This window comes from Onychostoma macrolepis, chromosome 15 (assembly GCF_012432095.1).
Source record: "Onychostoma macrolepis isolate SWU-2019 chromosome 15, ASM1243209v1, whole genome shotgun sequence".
NCBI lineage: Eukaryota > Metazoa > Chordata > Actinopteri > Cypriniformes > Cyprinidae > Onychostoma > Onychostoma macrolepis.
The window spans coordinates 1156628-1175221 of record NC_081169.1 but is presented as its reverse complement, the minus strand read 5'-3'; the positions used below and the strand labels follow the sequence as shown (position 1 = coordinate 1175221).

Below are 18594 nucleotides of genomic sequence, written 5' to 3'. Positions count from 1 at the left end.
GAACCATACAATGTATTTTTGGCTATTATTGCTGAGATTTTTGCCTTATTTCAAGGACAAAAATCTAAAAATTCTTAAATCAAGATGCAGTTTCTATATAAAAATAAAATAAAATAAAATATGATATTTATATATTTTCCTGGGGCAAACAAGTAAAATGATCTGCCAGTGGGTTAGAAAAATAATCTTCAATGCAAATGGAAACAAGATTATTTTTCTCACTGCACCACTTTCATTTTCATCATGCAGACACTGTAAATGTGTCAAATATAGCACGTCTTTTTACATGGGATCCTGTGGATGAGGAGGCTACTGGGAAATGTATCGTCATCATTATTGTTCAGGACTGGGTGGGTTTAGGGTAGGGGTGGGGTCAGGTACTCCAGTGAAAGTATAACTGCATCGGAGTCACTCTTTTTACGTGGTCCGATGCAGCGCTGGTGTTGAACCAGTGAATCCGTGCATGGACCACGGCTGATGCCTTCTGTGAGAACAGCACGGAATTTTCGGTGATTCCGTGATGCCACCACAGATTCGGGGTTAATTAAGTCCGTGAACATTACACGGAATTCTGTGAGATCATGTTGGTAGGTGTGTGTCTGTGTCTGTGTGAAATGCAGAGCACAAATTCTGAGTATGGGACAGCATATACTTGGCCACACGTCACGTCCTTTCCTTTAAACAAAAGATTACATTTTTGAAACTACATGAGTTTGATTTTCTCTTATATGGGAGTGCAGTTTCTCTGTTACTTGAAATATTTGCATACATGAGATTGACTTAACTCAAATTTATATTGCAAAGTTTTAATGGATGAACTTGCAAAGTGCTGTTCACAGAACTAAAGTGTATTAAATATACACTGAACAAAATTATAAACGCAACACTTTTGTTTTTGCTCCCATTTTTCATGAGCTGAACTCAAAGATCTAAGACTTTGATCTATGTACACAAAAGGCCTATTTCTCTCAAATATTATTCACAAATCTGTCTAAATCTGTGTTAGTGAGCACTTCTCCTTTGCCGAGATACTCCATCCACCTCACAGGTGTGGCATATCAAGATGCTGATTAGACAGCATGATTATTGCACAGGTGTGCCTTAGGCTGACCACAATAAAAGGCCGCTCTAAAATGTGCAGTTTTATCACACAGCACAATGCCACAGATGTCGCAAGTTTTGAGGGAGTGTGCAATTGGCATGCTGACTGCAGGAATGTCCACCAGAGCTGTTGCTCGTGAATTGAATGTTCATTTCTCTACCATAAGCCGTGAGTGGGCAAATGCTCACATTTGATGGCATCTGGCACTTTGGAGAGGTGTTCTCTTCACGGATGAATCCCGGTTTTCACTGTACAGGGCAGATGGCAGACAGTGTATATGACGTTGTGTGGGTGAGCGGTTTGCTGATGTCAGCGTTGTGGATCGAGTGGCCCATGGTGGCGGTGGGGTTATGGTACGTGCAGGCGTATGTTATGGACAACGAACACAGGTGCATTTTATTGATGGCATTCTGAATGCACAGAGATACCGTGACGAGATCCTGAGGCCCATTGTTGTGCCATTCATCCACGACCATCACCTCATGTTGCAGCATGATAATGCATGGCCCCATGTTGCAAGGGTCTGTACACAATTCCTGGAAGCTTCCAGCATCTTAATATGCCACACCTGTGAAGTGGATGGAGCATCTCGGCAAAGGAGAAGTGCTCACTAAAACAGATTTAGACAGATTTGTGAACAATACTTGAGAGAAATAGGCCTTTTGTGTACATAGAAAAAGTGTTAGATCTTTGAGTTCAGCTCATGAAAAATGGGGGCAAAAACAAAAGTGTTGCGTTTATAATTTTGTTCAGTGTAGTTGTACAGACTTTTTTTTTTATAATGCAGTTTTATAAAACCCTACACAGAGCAGACCCAAGGGCCACTGGCACTGCCACTGATTGGAAACTTATTAATAATGGACAAGCGTGCACCCTTTAAAAGCTTTATGCAGGTAAGAGGACTATGTGTCTGAATTTTCTGTATATAAGCATGTTAGAACTCAGGCCTGTCTTTGCAAATGAGGGCAATCAATTTTGAGCAGCTAATTTTAACGCAGAAATGTACAGATTTAAAGTTACTGTCACGTGTCTTGTTCCCCATGCCCATATTTGGTCCTTCCTGTTCCTGTCTTTATTATTAGTTCATTAGTCTCTGTCTGTGTTTGATTTCTCCTCACCTGTTTCAGTTCTCCTGTATTCTTAAGCCTTGGTTTTCCCCGTGTCTGATGTCCGGTATTGTTTGTCTCTCATGTGCCACATGTGTACTCCTTGGAGTCTTCATTAAAAGAAGTTTTGATTGTGCTCCTCGTCTCCTTGCTCTGTGCAGATTGTGACTGTTACATGGCATGATATAAAGCCAGAAGAGTGTGCTATAAACAATCATGATAAATAAAGTCATGATTGTCAGATATAGAGTCACAATTATGCTTTTAAAACGGTTTATACTATTTTTATACAGAAACAGGTTACTATATAAATGGGATACTAGATCTGATCAGGAAAAAAATCTCCAAATTTTAATATTTATATTTTTAAATATCCATAGATACACAGCTGTAATTTTCCTTCTTTTTTTAAAAGAGAGAGCACTCAAACTGGACACGTTTATCACTCGTTAGGTCCACACCCCTGTAACAACAAGCCATAAGACTGACATTTTTTACATTTATAGGTTACGATTTTTTGATTTAAGTTTTTCTTTTTAGTTTTTCTAGCAAGGCAGAAAGGTATGCGGTAATGTTTCTGTTTACTTCTGTTTACAGATAGTCAGTTTAATGTAGTTTAGCTTACATTTCATGTTTGCAGGTTTGGCCATCAGTAATGGAGATCGCTGGCGTCAGCTGAGGCGCTTCACTCTCACCACACTCAGGGATTTCAGAATGGGACGCAAACGAATGGAAGAGTGGATTCAAGACGAGAGCAGACATTTGCTGAAGAGCTTTGAGGAAAAGCTTTATTTTTAAAGTTTGCTTTAAGAGACACGGGGACTGACTTGATAGCAGAGATGTCAGTTTACTCACAGCTGATTGGTTCAGCATCTGGTAGCGATCTGTAATCCAGAACAAAACCTGCTATGGAGCAGGTTAGCCATGTATCGTAAATTGCCACGTCGATGAACACCGCTAAAAGCCAACCAACTTTCATGGTGCCTAAAACCTGGGGTTGAGGCAAACTAAACTATAACTTACCTGGCTAGCCACCAAAACCAGCTTCATGGTACAGGCCACCGGTCTTGAAAAAAGTCTTAAGTCTTAAATTTGATTTGAAAAACTTTTGCAGCAACACTGGATGAAACATCTCCAGTTCTTGAGTTGGAGTTTCTACTTCCACTGATCTGTGTATGTGTTGATTGGCGACGCAGCGCTGGAATGTGTTATTCTGAATTTTATGATAACTGTTCATTGTGGTTGTTATCAGTGTTGTTTAGTGTCCGCAGTTTATTCTGCAGCTAACGCTCTTTTCCAGGAAATAGAAGAGCAAAATATGTCCCCCAATGTGACAGCCTTCTCGGACGTATTGTTTGTGTGTATGTAGAGCATGACTGTGAAGACTGATAGTGGCAGATATAGAGATTGAATTACCATATTATGCGAAATATTTGAGTCCCTTAATCAGTCTTTTTAAAATGACCCTTTATCAAAAAAGGAGATTTAAAAGAATATTTTATTGTGCATAAAATAATATTCATGAGTTTTGCAGCACCGTCACCCAAAGTAGTTTTACTAGACTTTTTATTTATTTCAGCTGTTACAAAGTTGATAGGCATACAGGAATTTATTAGCAGAATATCATTGGGTATGCATGCACTCTCCATCAATGGGTACACATAACAATATAAAAAATTGGCTTTCAAAATGTGAAGTTTATTTCAGATTGCTAGTTTTATGTCAAGCTATGGAACATTTGTTGATGTGTTTAACAGACAATGTCTTGGTCCTCTGGAGATTTTTAATTTTATTTATTTTTTATGTTGGCAAATCAGTAGCAAAATGGTTACTATGTGTGGTTCCTGTGGAAATGCAGTTGTATTGCAAATTCATGGATATTTATAATTTGATACCGACTCCAGTTAATGAACTAGTACTTTTTGCCATGAAGCTTGGTATCTTGATCCATAAGAACTGTGCATGGGCACTTGCTTTGGGGTGTTGCCATCTCTCATAGACTGCATGCCACCCCATGAAAACATTTTTAGATCCACCCGTTGCCTTCTAGGAAAGCAGTTAGCTGTTGAAGTATTTTGTATAGAAAGGGAAGGTCAGATATTGGTTTGAAATGATTTAGCATGCAGACTGGGTGCTGGTTTGGAGATTGTCTGTCTGTTCACACAGTCTAAGAGGAGACAGTTTTCTGGTTATTAGTGGGAGGGGACTTGGAGCAGCACGCTGGGTATTCATTAAGGAACAGCTTCTGAGTTCTTTTAATATTTGGTTGGTAGTTTGTTTTAAATGTTGAAGATATTTGTCTTTTTACTATACTTTTTTCATATCTTTTTATTCGCAGTGCCACTGTATAATATAAAAAAATATCAGGTTTGATGCATCTTGTTTATGTCATGATTATTTCATTAACGGTATAAGCTCAATAAATATTCTCTTCTGCATTTATCACAATGCAAATTTGTAAAGCACTGTAATGAAATTAATGTTTTTATTGATGATACACATTGTGGTGAGGTTTCTTTGTTTCCATACGATTACGCTCTGTCATTTTACAGCTCATCACTCCATTAACCAATAACCTGATTGTTAGGAGCTTTGAATTTTGTATTGCTTTTATTGAAATATAAATCCTTGCAAAAATTAGTTTATTTCTTAATAATGATGCGTCCCAGAAATGCATCAGAAATGTGGTAGCTTTAAGTTTATGTTTCATAGATTTAATTTCCAGAGTTTTGCGAACAAGATGTTTCCATTAGAAGAAATATTCACGATATGTTTCTAACAATGATGAAATAAAGTGTTTACAGCTAACATTTTAAAGGTCCCCATTGCTTTTTATATTTCAGAGCACATATATAAAATGAAATATTTTAACATTATTAAAAAAAAAATTTTTTTTTTTTTTTTTACATACATTGTTGTCAAACAAAGATTTTGTCATCTAAACCAGTGGTTCTCAAACAGGGCGCTAGAACCCACCAGGGGACCTCAGCACACTTCCAAGGTGGCCTCAAGATGACATAAAATTAATTTAAAATAAGAAATATTAAAATAATTCTACTTAATTAAAATGCTAATAAATACTTTAAGATGTATATCTTTCTGAATTTCTAGAATCAAAAATTATCCATGATTAATTCTTTTAATCAGACACGTCTAGTTTCGGGCGAGGAGGCTTTCAGATATCGTCTTGGACAGTGGGGGGGCCTTGGAGTCAAAAAGGCTGAGAACCACTGATCTAAACTATTAATATTCCAATTAACCTCGCCAAAATGGTCATCTTATCTGCTTATCAAAATTAGAACTCAACATGATAATGGAGGAGGATGAAGAGGAAAGTTAAGGATGATGGTGATTGCCGTCTTCGTCAACCCAAATGCTTTCACCATACTTCTGCAATTTGATGTTATGATTGGCAGTCATGATGAAAGACCGGTCGCTGGGGACATGGTAATTGAGGCAGATGACATCAGTGCAGTTTTTGTTGTTGTTTTCATCTTCCACAAGGACAGAGGCATAGATGGCGCCTTCCCCGGCAAAGTTACATGTCTCGTACTTCGGCAGGCGAAGGTAACGGATCCGGGAGTCTGGTTTAAAAACCGTCTTCACGTCGGTGGAAATCTTCCCTGATGCTGATGTTTCAGTTTTTGATGCTGTACCTCCTATCTCTCCCCCCGCATTTACCACCATTTCTTCCAGCCTCATTGTATCCACTCCATAGAAAATCCGAAGATGCTTCCCGGTTGCGTTGGCCACGTGGGTATTTGAGCATGAAGTCCCATTCCCCATGTTTTTAAATGGGAGCTGGGAAGATCTGAATTTTTAAAGAGAGAAACAATGTAATATTTACAGGTATGCAGAACACCAAAAGGTTGTTTTCATTCAAATCTTCTCAATCTTGGTACTTTTTTGTCATTCTGTGGCAGGACTAGCACTCTACATAATAGATATTTGTCTATATGAATTAGTGCTTGGGAATTCTGGCCTGTGATTGGTTCAGAGGAGAGCATATAATTTGTTATAACATCAGATCATCTTCTGGCAATTTACATTTTTAAATACGGGCACCATTATAATTGACAAACCCAACCAACTAAGCATCAGGTATAGAAGCAATTTTGCAATTTTAGTTCATCTGTGATGGTATCTTAAAGGTGTAAAGATGTAAAAGTAAAGAGAAAATATAAAGAAACAGTCCATTATGCTGCTTTCACATACAGTATAAAATATCACTAGCTCTATAATTGTCATGATCAGGATCATTCACCCATCACCCTTTCATTATTTGGACACGAGCACTACACAGACTGTTGCATCACACGGACTACACTTCCCATCAGTCACTGCATTACACGATCACCTGATCTCACAGTCACAGCTGCTTCCCATCAGCAATCACACCTGCACCTCATTTACAGACTTGCATATAAGCCACTCACACCTTCAGTTCGGTGCAAAGTCTTGTTTAGCACAGTCTGACATTCATGAGCGGTTTCCTTGTGTTTGTTCCTGCCGTGTATTATCTTGGACTGTTTGTACTCCTTGTGATTCCCTGCCGCCTGCCCCTTTGACCTTTGCTCTTGTTTATGCTGATTGCTGCCTGCCTTGACCTCTGCCTGGAATACGTCTATGTCTCTGGATTAGCTGTGTTATCCCTGACGCTGGTGATTGATTGTTTTGGTGACCTTGAACTAATAAAAACTGCAAATGGATCCGCTCGCCTTTGATTCCTCATTACAATAATCAAGGATATCAAATAAATACTTACTGGAGAGATAAGAGAAAAGAACTGTTGTATATTCAGTTCAGGAGACAAATGTTTCATATTAACAGTTGGTTCAACAGGTGACTGGCAGTCAGTGTGTGCAATAATCAACAAAATCAGCTTCAATACTGTATGTAGCTAACAGAGAACTAAAAGCATCTGCTTGTGAAACCTTACGAGTTCATGTACAACTTACAGATCATTATTCAACTCTAATAAGCTACAACAACATAAAAGACATTTCAAACAACTGTTTAGCAATTAAGGACTCTTTTATATTAATGTGTTTATTTTCTGTATGTAAAAAAAGCTTTGTACCAAACGTGATTACAGCTAACCAATGGAAATGTGAAAGAGTGCAATTTAACAAAATTACCTCAAAAACCAGGAAATGAAATGCCTTGTAGGCAGGTGTTGGAAACTTTTTTCCTCGTCGAAGCAGAGACCAGGAGACGTTGGGATATCTTTCAAGCAGAAGTTACTCTTTATTGAGAACTCGCTGTGTGTTGCTGCAGTCATCCAAGTCTGACTATAGCTCAGCACAGTAGAGTTCATACCTTTCAAGTGGGAGGGATACATAGAGGTGGAGACAATCTAAAAAAAGCATGCAAATGCAGTACAGGAATCAGCCCGTTACAGGAATTTCAGTGTCTTTCAAATGCTAATCCAATCAGCCTGACAGTATCGCCCATACCTTCACAATATCATTGATGAGAGCATTCACCTTTAACTTAGGACCATGCCCGATGGTCAGGAATTGCATAAAGACAAAAGGCTCTTGTCTCAGACACCTGGGCCGCCTGACTTGATCTTCTTAGATTGTCATCATCTTTTACCTCAAAATGTAAAACACAAAATGTACATAACTTTTTCAGTTTATATACTATTACATTGGAACCTAGATTTATCAATTAATAAATTTGTTATCCAACACAGGACAACGATCCTGTGGGAGAGTGGAACTCCCGATGTATACACTGTAAAAAACATTCCGTAAAAAAATATACGGTAGCAACGTTTTAGGTTTTACGGTTTTACCTTAAATGTACAGTTAAATACCATAATTTCATTAACTGATATAATGTTACTATACCAACCTATTGAAGTACTGAAATCTGTTTTGTACCTTTGAAATACACTGATATCCACCAAAAGCAGGTGATGAGAGTCACATGATGAAGCAAAGCCCATCACAAGCAGCTTTTAAATAATAGCATATAGAGAAGGTGCACAGTGTCACTCACACAAACACTAAACACCATCATGGTGAGACTCATTAAACTGAAATATGCAATAAACATTCATTTAACAACATCAGATGTAACATACAACCCTAATAAACACAACTGATAAGAAAAAACTAAGAAGAAACCTAGTTATTTCAAAGAAAAAACATCCAATTCAAACAAAATTTGAAATGCAATGCAGAGAATTCTGGGAACGTCAATATCCGTGTTTTCCCTGTACGTTTTACATTCTTTTTCACTTCCAAAAGCGGTATTTCACCGTAAAATTGTCTGAAATGTCTATTACAGTTTTTCACCGTACATATTAGGGGAACTTACCATTAACCATTTAACAGGTTTTTACCGTAGCTTTTCCACAGTTTTTTACCGTTAAAATCATGGACATTTTTTACACTGTATATACTGTATCTATATATAAATATATACACTGGCGGACAAAAGATTGGGATAATTTACAGATTTTGCTCTTATGGAAAGAAATTGGTACTTTTATTCACCAAAGTGGCATTCAACTTATCACAATGTATTGTCAGGAAATTAATAATGTGAAACATTACTATTACAATAAAAAAAAAAAAAGAACTACTTCAAAGGGTTCTCATCAAAAAATCCTCCGCGTGCAGCAATGACAGCTTTGCAGATCCTTGGCATTCTAGCTGTCAGTTTATCCACACTGTAAAAAACTGCTGTAAAATCTACAGAAACTTACTGGCAATTTTGGTTGCCAGCAAGACTGTAAATTTACAAAAGTTGTGTAAATCAATAATTACAATTGTACTGTAAAAATACAACAACCTCTTGCATGCTGTAAAATTGTTGTGATGGTGTATAAACATTTGGTAAACTTATTTCATTTGAGTCCACTGAGAAGGAATATTTCTGTGTATAGAACTGCAAACACTTCATTTGTAATAGTAAAGTTACTAAAAACATGACTTTAACTCGAATCGTTGCAGTTTATCATCAGCTATAGCACACATGCATGTGATAAAGCCCTTAACAAACAGATCATCACTGTATCAGCAACTCTACAGTTACTGTCTTTAAATAAAGCAGCAGAACATCAGTGTTTGTGGCTCATCATTGACTGAAGCACAGGCTCTACTCTCCACCGCAATGGTGACCCACAAAACTAAATTAAACTAACAGATCTCTCTTGTGCAAAATAATACAGTTCAGTTAAATATTTACTCTCCTTATAGATAACACCTGCTGTTAACAAGCAGAATCACTGAATGAAAGAGAAACAAGAACTACAACTGACTTCAGCCACAGCCTTAGATGAACTCAACTGAAATACAAGACATCATTAAATCTCTCAAGATCTGATTAAACAACTCCACAAACAGCATTACCAGCTTCACACATTACAATTTGACTTTATTTCTGTCATATGTCTATAAAAATAATTTGAGAATTAACAGAAGTTTGGTTGTTTTATTGAAAACGTTTCGTTTGACCTCACCATTGTTTTAATTTGAGCTTTTTTCTGGCTGTTGTAACTGTGTTTGTAAAGTGTATTTGTTATAGCAAGAAAAGCCAAGAAAATTTGTGACTGAGTGGTTTTGATTGACTATTGATAATGATAGAATCATTATCTAGTGGCCTGATTCACTGATCTCATTCAGATGCTGGTCTTTAAAGACATGGTGTAGCTTTATTTATTTTTTATTGTTAGTTTTGTGTTAGCAATAGCTATATGACCCTGATGAGATGACAAACTGCTACTGAAAAATGTTAAAAACCTCTTATGCACAAAATCTTTAGTATCGCATTAACATTCAGACACACACAGACATCATGAATCAGTGTAAAAAAGCATGGAAAATCTGGAGCAAAAATATCTTAATGAAGAATCTTTAATAATGAAAGAATTGGTTTACGGTCTGATTCCTTCTACACAATAGGTGTATATTTAATACATGCAAAACTCATCCTTATTTGGATCACATTCCTATTCCCTGAATAAACACACATGACCATCATAAACACAGCGGCACGCGCCTCTCTGATTTAACATCCAGCTAAAATATCATCATCAGTTTACTTGATAAGAAGCCCTGTTTACAATATTATGATTTGTTTATGTTGACAAATCATGTATCCTTAATACAAGTGTACTCTGTTGTTTGTTCTCAAAATGTTACAAATGTTACAATGTTTCAGGATTGCAGGTTTAATAATAAAAATGATGATTTCTCTTTTGGTTTTATTTCACTATAAATTTTACTAGTATTTATTTATGCAGGACATTGATTAGTATTTTCTTGATTTATTTGGCAATTTAATTTTCTGTTGTTGTCACGGACGGGTGTCTAAGATAAACTCGCACGAAGAAGAGGAAGGTAAATAGTCATTTATTAATCCACAAGAGGGTAATTCACAGAATTCAGGCAGGAGACACACATCGGGAACATTCACACATGACATCTACAATACCGGACAAAGACAGACTGAACAAACTAGAACTTAAATAGGGAGGCAAATGAAGGTCATTAACACAACACAGGGGTGTATTCCAGAAAGCGGGTTTTGTTGGAAACTCAGAGTTTGTTAACCCCAGAAAAGGGAAACTCAGGGTTTTCGGTTCCAATAAAAGACTAAACCTCTACCATAGTAACTTACTCTGTGAACCCAACCTGGTCGGGAGCAGGTTTTCTTCTGTAAAACCAGAGTTTCTTTGGGTCTCCCTTTTTAAAGCGTAAGCGATGTTTAAATACCTCATTCATTCATTAATGCTGCAAAAATGCTTTTATTGCTGAGATTTTTGCCTTATTTCAAGGACAAAAATCTAAAAATTCTTAAATCAAGATGCAGTTTCTATATAAAATAAAATAAAATATGATATTTATATATTTTCCTGTGGATGAGGAGGCTGCATTAATTCGTGGGGAGTTACATTTACATCAGGAGAGGATTCTATTTTATTTTGCCATATCCACATGCATATTTATTTGAGCGGTACCACTTTTAAATGAAGTTCACTTGATAACATCTTGCTGCGACCTCTGGAAGCAACCTAATAATTAGAATTTCCTTCAGGATTTCCAGTGTGTTGGATGCATTGATGACACGCATGTTCCTATCATCGCACCTTCTGAACATGAAACAGTATGGAATGGAAGGATGCCAGATGAAAGGGTAGTGCGAGATATATGCCGTAACCACCACCACAGCTGTTAAATAAACACATATTATTCACAATTAATGTGGTCATCTTTATTTCCTACAAATGCAAAAGCAACACTTATTCTTTTCCCAGTTGGATTGTAATATTGGTATCGTGGCCATCTCCTCTTCATCTGTCAGTGGTGCTGGTGCAGGTTCTCCTCCCGCTTTACGAGTCCAATGTATGTTGGATTAGAAAACATTTCATTATGTGAAAAGATCATTAGACTATGTGGAAAAGACCGCTGCACATTGAAATAGACACTGATATTTATTGAATATGTCAAATGTTTGTAAAGTCATGTAGCCTACACCATGAACCTTTTACACTTGAAGCATTACCTGATTTAATTATGTTTTTGTGTTTAATTTTTTCTGCTGCCACTTTTTTTTTTTTTTGCCTGTGGGCTACCATAAAAATTAAAATTACTTCAATAACTTACCGTTCTGCCAGTTTTCATCTCTGATATTATTACAGTGATTAAGACTTAAAGTTATGTATTTGGTAGTATTCAGAAGTCTATTTGTCGGGTGCTGTTGCCATGGTGAATCGTAATTTTGGAGCTCCATTGATCATGGCTTTTCAAAGTCGTTGTGCACGCGTGCTAACAGAGTCAACATACTCCGAGTGGATTGAACTAACTCTGTTCAGCTGTTCTGAAACCGTAACTCAGAGTTTCCTATTTTGGGGTTTGTTAACCCAGAGTTCAAGTTTTCACTCAGAGTTTGTTGAGTTTGTTCGGGAATACACCCCAGGTGAACAGAATGACACAATCAGACACGAGGAAAACTAGGTCACAGGCACATGAGGGAGAAAACACAACAAAACGGTCCATATGTGTGATAGTTGTCAGTATAGCAGTCTATTTTATCATTTTCAAAGGCTTATGATCTTAGATTTTTAACGTTGCAGTGCTGTGTTGTTCCCAGAATCAGCCACAACATCAGTGCCAGATCGTACAGCTTGGCCCACTCATATTCTAACCAGCTGCACCCGCTCACACTCATTAAGGAATCAGTTAAACGCTCACCCAGTTCACCACCTCATCGTCTCGTCTTTCACTGCTCAGTGTTGGGACTTGTCTGCTTACCTGGATTTTGGATACTTGCCTTCATCATTCCTTGCACTTCTCTCACTCTTCACCTGCAGACTTCTATAGCCAAGCTAAGTGGTGACTGAGATTTATATTGACTGCTTCTGCTTACCTGCACATTCGCTGTATTTCAAACTCCAGGATCTGCATATCATTGTATTTTTGTAATTTTTTTTTTACATTTATAACAGCCCAAGCATACCTATATACACATAGAATACTGCACCAAACAAATTTGTAAGGGGAAATATATAAACAATAAACCAACTCCATAACGGATTCTAAGTGATCAAGCGCTCAGGACGTTCCAAGGGTTCCGCCGGTAGTGGACACTCATGCAATGTAATCAATGACATACATCCGAGTAAACGAGACAGAGAGAAGTTAGCGAGTGAAGGGCATAAAAAATGGACTGGAATGCAGTCTCTGTCAGTGACTATGATGTCTACAACAGCCCCTGGCCCAAACAGCGACATATACGGGTGCGGCGGAAGATGGATATCCATGAAGTCTACCACCATTGAGAGCCCCTGTGAGTGTCAGGCATTCCAGGATGTGTTCAGCATGCAGTTGGCAACCAAATTACTACCTTCACCGGCCATGGGACTGCGCAATCGACCTACTGCCTGGAGCCACCTTGCCCAGGAGTAAAGTTTATACCTATACTCTCTCCAGCCATCGTTAGTCCATTCAATGATCCTCATAGACAACCAAATTGCAGAAGCTACCTGTACTGAACCAGCTCCGTCAGGAGGTCCTGAGGGGCTCACATACATACCAGCCCTCGTGGACTTAGGTCACATCTCTCTAGGATTTGGGCATCCAGGAAGCCAACAAACCCTCTCGTTCCTGGCCCAGTATGATCCAGGATGTTAAACACTATGTCAAGGGCTGTTCCACCTGTGCCATCTCCAAGATGCTATGACAACTCCCTGAGGCAAAGCTTCTGCTTCTGCTTCTGCCCATACCTCAGAGACCCTGGTCCCATCTCAGAATAGACTTGTCACTGACCTCCCTCCATTGGATACCTATACCTGCATCCTCGTAGCAGAACTACGATCTACCTGAGGACAACATCTCAGACTGGGGTCCTCAATTTTGTCTCCAGAGTCTGGAAGTCTTTCTTTTCTACTTCTAGGGGTGATGATATCCTCCAGTTATCATCCTCAGTCAAATGAGCTCAAGATCCAGGAGATCGTCTGCTGCCTGCAAGCAGACTGCCACTAGCACAACCATCAGAAGAGAGTGGTCCGTTTGCGGCGTGGAGTAAATATTTTTACATGGCTTTTTAAAAATGCTGGTGTAACAAGGTTCAGGGAGTGGAAGGAAGAAGACAGGGTCGGCGTGACTGGGACTCGTATTGTATTTGACTTTTCCAAAACAACACAAAACAAAACACTAGCGCTCAATGTGCTTTAAACATTCAGCATACGTTCTGAATATAAACTTCCGCTCCAGCAGTCAGTCTCCCAGCTTGGTACGAGTTCCCAGTCAGTCTCTCTCTCTCGCCGGCCTCCTTTTCCAGTGGCATTTATCCGGTCTCTCCATGCCAATTACTGAAACAAGACACAGGTGTTTGTCATTTGCACTTGACCCAGTTACGCACCGCTCGTCTCCTGTCTCTCTCTCCCGCTGCAGACCTCGCTCACGTCCCCCTCACCACAGCTGGGTAGCCGGTGTTTTGTATGCATTTGACCAATCAGTGTACACTTATGTCGCTGATGGTTCCTTTAGAACTGTTTTAGATGCTACTCTGAAGTAGGAGCTAATTTAATTCCCCCAAACGGAGTTTCTAAACTGTTCCTAGTTCCTGCGGTGCGAACACGCCAGAAAGTGGGAACTTCCACCAATAATTCTAGGAACTATGAAAGGTTCGCTTCGGTGCAAAAGCTCACTCAGTTCACCACCTCATTATCTGGTGTCATCTTTTACTGCTCACAGACTGCTTACCTGGATTTTGGATACTTACCTTCTTCAGTCTTCATCATCCCTTGCACTTCTCTCACTGTTCACTTGAAACAGATTTCTATACAGATTTCTACAGCCAAACTAAGTAGTGAATGAGATTAATACTGACTGCTTCTACTTACCTGCACATTCCCTGTATTTCAAACTCCAGTATCTGCATATTATTGTCTCCTCTTCTGTTTGTGACGTGTAATGTGTGTCTACACAAGAATAATCAAGGTGCATTTGCAAGGCATTGTCACAGTTTGGTATCTTATTGGTATTTGGTATCACAGGCTGATATCGGAACTGATTAATTAATTTATCTTAACATGCATCTTTCTGTGCAACTAATGCACAAACTGTTCCACTTTAAGTCAACTAACAAGAGTTAGTAAGGAGATTTATTAGGTTTTACACTAATGGATGTTTAACTCATCTTTACATACTTTAACAAAATGGATAAATGTAAGCAGCTTTACAAAACTTGGAAAATATGTTTATTGTATTTGATAGTTGAATATGACAGGGTTATAGCATAAACATCACGTGTCTGAAATATTGCAACCTGATCTCATGAGAAAACTTAGTGATTTTATGAGGAGGCGATATTGAATGAATTCAATGTATTATTTTTTTTAGTTAAAAGGTAAACATGAAAACCCACCCCCAGACATAACCGTCAATAGGATCGGATGAATTCATGAATTAGCCACCAATTCACTGAAATTTAAAATCATCTATGAATTGCCATGAGCTGCTCTGACCTTCTATAGATTCATTACCTGTCAAAGGCTTCATTTATAGAAGACAAGGACATAATTCACAAAAACTAGACATGATATTCATCATATGTGTGTTTCTGTAGCTCCGTGTGGATGTAATATCTGCACAGGTCCCACATACTGGAGTGTGTTCTTGGGTTTTCATTCCATCTGTGTGTGCTGAAGCAAAAGCAATAACACATCTTTTGTGAGGCTGGTATTACACACTTTTGAAAGCAATAGTTTAAGCAATTAAAATAAACATGGAGAGCAAGCATACCTGGTTCTTGTTCATGCAGGTCCCACAGAGACATCCGATCAGTCCGTTGACTACCTGCGCCAGCAGAAGCACAGCCTCCAGAGTCCCGATGATCAAGAGAATGGAAAACAGGACCACGTTCCACATCGCCACATTCTGCGGCCGCACACACACCGCCCATGACGTCTGGTTGAACAGGTAACTCTCTCTGAATGGAGGAAAGCAAAGATGTGAAAGTGTCAATGTGAAAATGAAGTGAAAACAGAGTATGTTCCATGTTATAAGCAATCCGCACAGTTTAGGGTTTTCACAATCAAGTTCTGCCAGAGAGTCTTGTGCATTTCTGAGAATGAGATCTTGTTTCCCCTGCATCACACAGATGTACGTTATATAAACTGTGTAGTGTACAAACAAAGAGGTGAATGTGTGTGCTGTTACTCTGTAGTGCTGTTTAGGAAGGGGTAGATGAAGATCCCGTCTCCTGTGTCACACAGAGGGCCGTCCTGCAGGCCGACGGCGGAGATGATCATACAGTACAGAGCTCCAGCAACACCCAACACAGACATCAGCATGGACAGCATCATCTGCAGCACGCACGCACACACACACACACACGCACGCACACACACACACACACACACACACACACACACACACACACACACACACACACTTCAGTCAACTGGGTTGCTTCTTTGCCAGGGTCAAGTGCAGCCTACTTGAAAAGTGTGTGTGTGTGTGTGTTGTTATGTTTGCACGTGTGTGTGTGTGTGTGATTTTGTTGCTGATTCAGATGAAGTTACTGTTCACAAATGTAATAAATGGCAGCCCTTCTGCATCTGAAGATACTTCCAGAACTTGTTGAGATAAATTAAAATAAGAAATAAAGTCTGATTCAGAAAAGAGGATTTTCTCAACACTTCTGATGGATGGCTATGCTATTTTTAATTTATATTTAGATTAAGAAATAGATTTGAGGTTAATTGATCTCATTTTGTGTCTCTGGAAAATAGTCATCTATGACACTGTATTATGCTGAATATCAACGCTTTTTATGTCTATTTGTTAATGAATTGTATTTGTGGACACATCTGTGTTTTTAGATCTGTGGAGTAAAACTTATAGTTTTTATTTTGAAGTTAAAAGCTTCTATATATATATATATATATATATATATATATATATATATATATATATATTCTATAAGTCATAGAATAGATGTATATTTTATATGAACCCCTTTTACTGGGATTCTGCTTTCTCTGTCACTGGTTATTCAACTAAATAAATGAACTAATTACATTTTAAATAGAATAGCTGTAGTATTTTACATTAATGACATTTTTAGAATTACATTAAAAGTCATTTATATGTTTACCACAGTAGTGATGTTCTCTTTGATTTTACATTTTTTGCTATAATAACAAAATTAACATTTCTATTTACTATAATAACACACTGGCTGATGCATCATCATCATCATCATCATCATCATCATCATCATCCTGCAGATGCACTTTTATCTTATTTAAACGTATATCTAAAAATATTACAGTAAATGCACAGTGTTCTTAAGAGGGGCATCTTCCCCTATATTATCCTATTACGTTCACTTATTTCAGCCCAAAATGTCACTAATTATTTCTGTTAACAAAGCTTTTTACATTTTATTACACAAAATACTTGATTCTGACAGGTCAATCCAAATAATGAACTCTTGTCTAGTGCTGTATAAATGAATTCTTACCCAGCAAACGTATCTTTCCTGCATCTCTGTGCTTGTGTTCCTCTGCTGTCCAACTCCAATCAATACTTCACTCATTCATTTGTTAATGATTTCTGTTAGTTATTATGTTATATGACTGACTGCATGTGTGACAGGTTTGGTCTTATAACTTTCTGACACTCATTTATTGCAAGTGAAGTTTGAAAAGAGCACTATAGAAGAAGCTATACATTTTTGAAGAAAGAGGATGCAGAATAAATTCCTGCAGACACAGATATAAAGTGCATGCGTTATCTGTTGAGAGATGAAGTCAGCTTCTCACCCCGCATCTGTTTGCACAGCAGCTGCCCTCCAGCCCCGCGGCCCTCATGATCGACGCTGGCAGAAACGCCTGCAGAAATCACACAAACACAGTCACTCGCTCGCTCGCTCGTCCGTCCTTCACACACTCTCAGACTCACCAGCAGTCCTGCTCCGATCACCCCGGGGAAGAACCAGATCTTCTCAGTGACCTCCTCGGTCCTCCACACCTCACCGTTGGGAAAAAACAGCAGGATGTTTCCAACCACGGCTAAGAGACCGAGCGGGAAGAGAAGGTCTGCGGTGCATTTAGCACATTTACCCGTACACATGATGACCTGATTTAGATTCTCACTTAACCTGTGAAAGAGACGTGTCTTGCATTGAAATCATGAGCCAGTCATGAATCATGAATCAGTTATGTAATATATGAGTCCCTGCAGCACAAAAGCAGTCATAAGCAGCACAGCTATATTTGTAGCAATAGCCAACAATACATTGTTTGGGTCAAAATGATCCATTTTTCTTTTATGCCAAAAATCATTAGGATATTAAGTAAAGATCATGTTCCATGAAGATATTTTGTAAATTTCCTACCGTAAATATATCAAAACTAAATTTTTGATTAGTAATATGCATTGCTAAGAACTTCATTTGGACAACTTTAAAGGTGATTTTCTCAATATTTAGATTTTTTTGCACCCTCAGATTCCAGATTTACAAATAGTTGTATCTCAGACAAATATTGTCCAAACCATACATCAATGGAAAGATTATTTATTCAGCTTTCAGATGATGGATAAATCTCAATTTAAACAATTTTACCCTTATGACTGGCTTTGTGATCCAGGGTCACATATGAATGATGAGCAACATTCCCTTATTTACAGTAATTTTCTTTACAGCAGGATCATATTCAGTCTACAAACTGCTCCTACCATAAATGTCACAACTTTTGACCTGAGTTCTGCTGTTCCACTTACTTCTACTCGCTGACTTCAGTGTGGACGAGAGAAAGACGGTTCTTCTAGTTTCTGTCGAGGCTGGTAGTTAGCGAGGGTTGGCGATGAGCTGTGAAGTGATGAGAGGTAATGTTAGCGTGAGCACATCTGACACACA

General features: G+C 38.3%; 1 protein-coding gene across 1 annotated transcript; it reads right to left on the bottom strand.

The window, feature by feature from the left end:
• Nucleotides 1-14899: 14899 nt before the first annotated feature.
• LOC131520621 (transmembrane 4 L6 family member 1) lies at nt 14900-18594 on the bottom strand. Its single transcript, XM_058744996.1, has 6 exons — nt 18459-18594; nt 17637-17835; nt 17498-17566; nt 15888-16033; nt 15471-15657; nt 14900-15370 (listed from the first exon to the last, which is right to left on the bottom strand). The coding sequence occupies exons 2-6, from the start codon at nt 17805-17807 to the stop codon at nt 15353-15355; spliced, it is 591 nt and encodes a 196-aa protein (XP_058600979.1). The 5' UTR covers nt 17808-17835; nt 18459-18594; the 3' UTR covers nt 14900-15352.

Bases quoted from the DNA above. Each gene is read 5' to 3' on its own strand.
- LOC131520621 (XM_058744996.1), bottom strand. From the start codon at position 17,807: ATGTGTACGGGTAAATGTGCTAAATGCACCGCAGACCTTCTCTTCCCG. The intron at 17,567-17,636 runs GTGAGTCTGAGA...TGATTTCTGCAG, and splicing joins TGATCGGAGCAGGACTGCTG to GCGTTTCTGCCAGCGTCGAT. The intron at 15,658-15,887 runs GTAACAGCACAC...TCCTCCATTCAG, and splicing joins TTCCTAAACAGCACTACAGA to AGAGAGTTACCTGTTCAACC.